General features: G+C 38.4%; 1 protein-coding gene across 1 annotated transcript; it reads right to left on the bottom strand.

The window, feature by feature from the left end:
• Positions 1 to 221: 221 nt before the first annotated feature.
• On the bottom strand, positions 222 to 1,326 carry LOC112835251 (coatomer subunit epsilon). The gene has a single exon (XM_025886813.2). The coding sequence runs from the start codon at positions 1,306 to 1,308 to the stop codon at positions 382 to 384; it is 927 nt and encodes a 308-aa protein (XP_025742598.1). The 5' UTR covers positions 1,309 to 1,326; the 3' UTR covers positions 222 to 381.
• Positions 1,327 to 7,143: the final 5,817 nt, after the last annotated feature.

The following is a 7,143-nucleotide window of genomic DNA, read 5'->3' as shown; positions in this document are numbered from 1 at the left end:
GGAGAATTTATAAGCAGACTCCCTGTTGAGCAGTGAGCACAACTTGGGGCTTGATCCTAGGACCCTGAGATCATTACCTGAGCCAAAATCAAGAGCCAGGTGTTTAACTGACTGAGCCACCAAGGCGTCCCAGGTTTTTTGTTTGTTTGTTTTTGTTTTTCTTTAGATGGAGAACTGCTTTATTTTCTTATTTATTTATTTATTTTTGGGGGGGGGCTTCCCACGGTGGAGATGTTTATTGACAAGAGCGGGGCTGGGCTGGGCTTCCAGCCTCCACTTCTGGCCAGAGCAAGCAGGAGAGCAGGAGAAGGGGCTCCTTGATGGCGGCACGGGTCGCTGTCCTATGGCTCGGGAACCACGGCTGGAGCCAGCCTCACGCACTCACGCGCTGGGAGCGTACTGTAGCACCAGCCCGTCAAAGTCGTTCTCCTTGGCCTGGTACTCCTTGATGAAAGGGTGGGACCGGTGAGCGTCCTTCAGCTGGGACAGGTAGCGGTTTGTCACCTCAGGGGGCTTGCCCAGGTGCTGTGACAGGACGATAAGGTTGATCAGTGTCTCCGGGTGGCCACTGTCCTTGTCCAGCGCCTCCTGGAGCACGCCTTCAGCGGCCTCCCATCGGCCCTGGGCCATGTGGCAGGCCGCCTGCCCGTTGAGCAGCAGCAGGGTGGATGAGCACTTGTCAGCCATTTCCTGAAAGATGTAGTAGGCATCCTGCAGCTTCTCGCCACCCACAGCCAGATTGACCCATGCGGTGGCCAGCTGGGTGAGGGTAGCGTCCTCGTCCTGGTCCTGCATTTTCTTCAGCTCCTTCCGGGCAAGGTCTAGGCGGTCCAGCTTCAGCAGGATCTGCACGGTCATGGCCATGCACTCCAGGCTGTCCCCCTGGTGCAGGGCACGCAGGGCTGCATCTGGGTTCTGGTCGTGAAAGTAGATGGAGGCAGCCATCAGCAGGAAGGTGGTGTTGGTCACATCCACGCTCCTGCTCATCTCCCGGTCCAGCTCAGCCACAATTGAGTCCCTCCGGCTGTCGTTGGCCAGGTACTCAGCGAACATGCGCACGGCCTGGAGCTCAGGGGCCGAGGAGGGCTTGATCTCGTCCAGGACCACACCATACTTCCTCTGTGCAAGGTATGCTCTGTACAGGAAGACATCCCTTTCCACGTCTCTCTCCGGGCTTGAGGGCTTCACCCGCTGCGCCTCGTTAATGCACTGCTGGTAGCTGCCAATGTAGAAGGCATTCTTCACGTCGAACAGCTCGTCCACTTCCCCGGAGCCGCCGGAGGCCGGGCCGGGAGCCGGAGGCGCCATAGCGCTGTGGTCCCAGTTGCTCCTGCTTTATTTTTTTTTAAGATTTTATTTATTTATTTGACAGAGAGAGAGACAGTGAGAGAGGGAATATAAGCAGGGGAAGTAGGAGAGGGAGAAGCAGACTCTCTGCTGAGCAGGGAGTCCCAGGACCCCAGGATCATGACCTGAGCCAAAGGCAGACGCTTAACGGCTGAGCCACCCAGGTGCCCCTGGAGAACAGCTTTATAGAGATTCTCCATAGTCCCAGAGGTACCACCCTAAGCCATTCGCAGAAGGCCATTAATTTTTCTCAAGATGCTCATTTCAATACTAAGTATTTTAAAATTATTTCCATCATTTTTCCTAATTGTGGTCTGATTTTTGAACCACAGGATATTTATATGAACCTAGGTTCTCAAAACTATAACCTCATTTGCGGGCACATTATTTCATATACAAGCCTTGTTTCTCACCCAAAGTCCTTTAAGTTTCTCTGCAGGTAATTTTGAAATATGAGGAGGCGGATAATCTAATTATCCCTCCACCACCCTGAAATTTACAAAGCCAACATGAATTCAAAACTATTCATGAACTGAATATCTCATAGAGAATAGATTATTGAACTATCAAATGGATCATTTGAAGTAATTATGAAGCATCATTATCCAGGAAACAAGCTGCATGTTTAAAGTTACTTTGAAAAAATACTACTGTCTGCATGATTAATGACAACAAATTTGTTGTTTTTCAAAACTGACAATTAGTACAGAGGTCAATAGATAAAGAAAACATTTTGTTTTAGGACCAACTGAGTCTTAAAGACCGTAGAAAATACTATATCAAGCCTTATTTGGTTTGCTCACTTGAAATTTGGATATATGTAAATACACATATACATATATATGCACACACAGTACACATATATTCATACATGTACATATCTAATATACATGTCTAAGTAAATATATATAATATATAGAGTAAATATATATAACATATATACATGAAAAAATATTTATATTTACTTCACAAGCTTAGTAATCTGTGTGCAAAAAACCTACTAAATCTTGTCCATTTAGGAGCTGTATACTACTGTGTAGGAATAAGTACCATTTTATTATCTAAAGCATTTTTACTCAATTTCACATGCTTTTATTAAAAAAAAGAAGAAAATCCCCAAAGAATGGAAATAAAAAAAAAAGAAACAAGAAATTTTCTTTATCAGAAGGAATTGGAAAATGTCCCAAGCTATGCTAGAGAAGTTATAAAAAAAATACTGTGGACAAACTATATTCTGTTATATAATCAGCATTTATGTAGACATATGACACAACTAATTTCATTTATATGGATATATCCTTATATAATTTTCAGTCATTCATCATTAGAGTTGTTTCTCTGAATTTATATTATGTCTCTCTTTCTGGTCTTCCCCAGTCATGCCCTTACTAAAAGCTAGATAAGAGCTCCCAGATTGAATACTAAGCAAATCCACATTTAATTACCATAGCTGAAGGGTTTGTTACTACTGTAAACACCACTTGGTAACTTTTAAATTGTACTGTAATAGGTTGTGTTGGTTTAGTTTCCCTTGTCTATTTTCCTTGTGTTTATTTTGTATCTGACATTAAGAACATGCTTTATCTTTTAGCTGTCTAGCTACCTAAACCCAGAATACAGTTATGACAGTCCTCATAGGCACTAATTCTCAGATTATGTTCTCTTAAGATCCCACTAAAATATCTTATGGACTATCACACCATTGGTGACTATCAACGTGGGTAATGATCTACAGCCCCACCTCTGCATCAATCAGAGCATCTAACTTTTATCTTTTTGCATATTTGGTTCTAACTCAAATGTCACTTGAAAAATGAAGAGAAAAAAAGCAGAGAAGAAAGGAGGAGAAACAACTACTTGGCCAATTTCATAGAAACAAAACTTTGAATAAAGCAAACACATATACACACAACCGTAATTTATTTGCCTCAATAATGCCTTATTTTCCTTTCTGAAGGCTCTGAAACTTTTTTCTATTTCTCTTAACTATATGGTGCCCAAGGAAAAACCATTAGGAAAAACATCCTAAAGAAAACAACAAACCCCTTTGTTTACAGCCTTTCCTGTTTTCACATTTCAGATTTTCCTTTTAGCCCCAAAGCAAAAATGTGGGAAACAAAACAAAACAAAACAAAACAACATGCTTTTAAATGCTTCCAGTTTAGATTCATACCAAAAGTCCTTAATGATTTCTTGGCACTACATAAAAATTTTGGAATCAATTCGTGATGGCTTTGTATAATTTAATTTTGTGCAACAAATTTGTCCAGCAAAGATAACAAGAAAATATTTTAACACCATTTACTGCTATGTCAACTCATTTCTATACACTCTGTACCTAGTTCTTTCATCAGAGTTGGCTTGGCAATGCATCATACAAATAGTGCAGATAGATCTTAGTACAGTCAGTATACTTATTTATTCATCCAAAATTGAATTTCCATTTGCCTACCTGAACTGTCATTCTCTGTTTCCATTTACTTGGGAGTTTCCCAAAATTGACTTTGTTCTCTGGCTTTTTGTATTGGCTTCTGCCCCTCCTGCTTGTTTAGTGACTTATTCAGATTTTATTATCTGCATTACAAAATTCAGTCACCCTATTCAATTCATGATCTTTCCACATATCTTGATCTTCATATTCAACAAAGTAGATACTGGTTCAACAAAATAAATACTGATCATGTCTGCCTTATGAGATGCTCTGCAGCAGAATTAGTTTGTGTTTCAAGTAAGAAAATGGGTGATGGAAGGACCATGTTCTATAAACAACAATAGTAAACCCAAAGTACAGCACATCACCTATAGCTTCCAGAGCTGGGACTAATCTACTGTCGAGCAATTAATGACACTTCAAGATCCGTATTGGTCACGGTTACTATTTCTAGTGGAAATGAAACTCACGAGGCTCCCACTAATTTGCACTTTTTAACTATTGCAAGATGCATATATATCCTCAATTCAAGTCATAGAAATCACTTAAGAGATGGCAAATACTATTACAGAGGAAATCTAGTGATAAGTTTCCCTATTCTAATAACCAGAAAAATTATGGAATTTCTTTCTGGGCTCCTGGACTTCCTATAGAGTTGAGAGATCTGTCCTTAATATTGGATCAAATTTGGAAAACACTGGCTGTCAAGAAGGAGTGGCATTAGCAAAGTATGTATCTGTATTTTCATTTTCAGTGAAAAAAATTAATATAATGAGGTTTAAAAATAATCTTGATTTAGGGGGAAAGAAAAGAAGAAATGTTTGTGATAAACTCCCTGGGATTTCCAGGGCTGTTAAAATTACCAGGATTCTCTCAACTTATTTTTTTCTGTTAAAAGTTTACTTGCATGAAAAACAAACAAACAAAAAGAATACCTGTTTGTATTCCCTGCTTCTATGAAACAAAACCCCTACCCCTCCCAGAACCCCAGAACCTTACCTTCCAAAACAGAAGTATGTGGAAAGGCACATGGAAATAGTTTACATCCAGCTGATTAAAATTCATATTGACTCTTTGAACATGGAATTAAATTCCAATGTTTGTATGAAAAACCATCTGTATACTCTATAGGAGCCCATTTTAGAAAAAGGATTAAGAACTGTCTGTACAGCAACCATGGTTGGTTTGGTAAGATCAATATTCCATGCAGAAAACATTTAATTTGCTTCCCAAAACCATAATGCACACTTTTTCATGAGGCTGGCACATCTGTTCCTAATTAGGCTGTAGTATATGAGAGACCTTTGATCTTTGGGTAATAGCATAAAATAAACAGAACGAATATCTTAATTTTCTATGAACGTATTTAATAGCAAAGATGCAAATAAAGCTTTAACTGAATTTCAGAAAAGCAAACACTTGGAAGTTGACTAAAGAACCATATAATTATCAATACCTGAAGGAAAGTACAAGTGGAATGGGGATTTGCAGGGTCAAGAAGAGAGTAACCAGGACTTTAAAGAATACTATGGATTGGTTGGAAGTCAGGCTCTAGAAGAAACTAAAATACAAAAATACATGGTGCAGCCTAAAAATTCCCCAACCATTACTCTTCTCCGACCTTGGAATTTTCAAAGAAGTCAGAGTAGAGCAGTGTTGGCAAAAAGAATAAATCTTTAATCTCCCACATTAACATGGTTCTTGGTTTCCACATAAATAAACAAAGTGTGGTAGATTGATTCAATGGAATATTCTTCAGCTATAAAAAAGAATGAAGGACGAGCTATACCACAGACAAGCCTTAAACATATTATTCTGCATTAAAGAGGTCAGTCAAAAGACCACGTGCTAAGTTATTCCATTTGTATGAATTTTTTTAAAAGGAAATCTATGAAGAGTCTATAGAAGGAAAATATGTAAGTGCCTGCTAAGGACTGGGTGTATATGACACAGGGGAATGATACCAAAGAGATGGAGTTTCTTTTTAAGGTGATGGGTATCTTTAAAATTGACTGTAGTGATGGTGCACATATTTGTGAATATACTAAAAACCACCAAATTTTACATCTAAAATGGGTGAATTGTAGGATATGTGATTTATAACTCAAAGATTTATTTATTTGAGAGAGAGTACAAGCATGAGTAGGGCGAGGGGCAGAGGGAGAGAATCTTCAAGCAGACTTTGGTTGAGCATGGAACACAACATGGGGCTCGATCCCATGGCCCGTGAGATCATGACCTGAGCCAAAACCAAGAGTCAGATGCTTAACCAACTGGGCCACCCAGATGCCACTAATATGTGAATTATATCTCAAAGCTGTTAAAATTGATATCTCCTGTTATTTTAAAAAGATTATCCAGCATATAAGACCAAATTTCAACAATTTCAGTGGTAACTAGGAAATACTGAAGGGAAAAATCAAGAAGAAAAACAAAGGTCAATAAAGAGTACTGATTATAAATATACTAACATTTGCAAAAAAAAGTAACTTTAAAATAAGTGTTATGAATATATTCAACATAGTACTGACAGTCATAACTGAAATAATCAGAAAATAAAAAAAATAGTTTTCTAGATATATCTCCTCAAACAAGGGAAACAAAAGCAAAAATAAACTATTGGGATTACACCAAAATAAAAACCTTTTGGATGGCAGATGAAACCATCAACAAAACAAAATGCAATCTCCTGAATGGGAGAAGATATTTGCAAAGATGTATCTGATAAGAGGTTAATACTTAAAATACATAAACAACTTATATAACTGAACACACACACACAAAAAATAAAATCCAATTTAAAAAATGGGCAGAGGACCTGAATAGACATTTTTCCAAAGACATACAAATGACCAGATACATGAAAAGATGCTCACATCACTCCTCATCAAGGAAATGATAACCCAACGCCAATGAAGTATCACCCTACACCTGTCAGAATGGATAGAATAAAAAAGACAAGAAATAACAAGTGTTGGCAAGGATGTGGAGATAAAGGAACCCTCATTCACTGCTGGTGGAAATGAAAATTGGTGCAGTCACTGTGGAAAAAAATAGGGAGATTCCTTTAAAAATTAAAAATAGAATTATCACATGATCCAGTAATTACATTAAAGGATATTTACCCAAAGAAAATGAAAACACTAATTTGAAAAGATATATGCAGTCGTATGTTTATTACAGCATTATTCACAATAGCCAAGATATGGAAGCAACCCAAGTGTCCATCAATTGATGAATGGATAAAGACATGACGTGTATGTATATACACAATGAAATATCACTCAGCCATAGAAAAGAATGAGATCTTACTGTTTATGACAACATAGATGGACCTAGAAGGTATTATGATAGGTGAAGTAAGT

Source organism: Callorhinus ursinus, unplaced genomic scaffold (genome assembly GCF_003265705.2).
Source record: "Callorhinus ursinus isolate GAN/ISIS: 27379988/994484 unplaced genomic scaffold, GSC_fseal_2.0 scaffold11, whole genome shotgun sequence".
Taxonomy (NCBI): Eukaryota; Metazoa; Chordata; class Mammalia; order Carnivora; family Otariidae; genus Callorhinus; species Callorhinus ursinus.
This window is presented reverse-complemented; position numbering and strand designations above follow the sequence as displayed.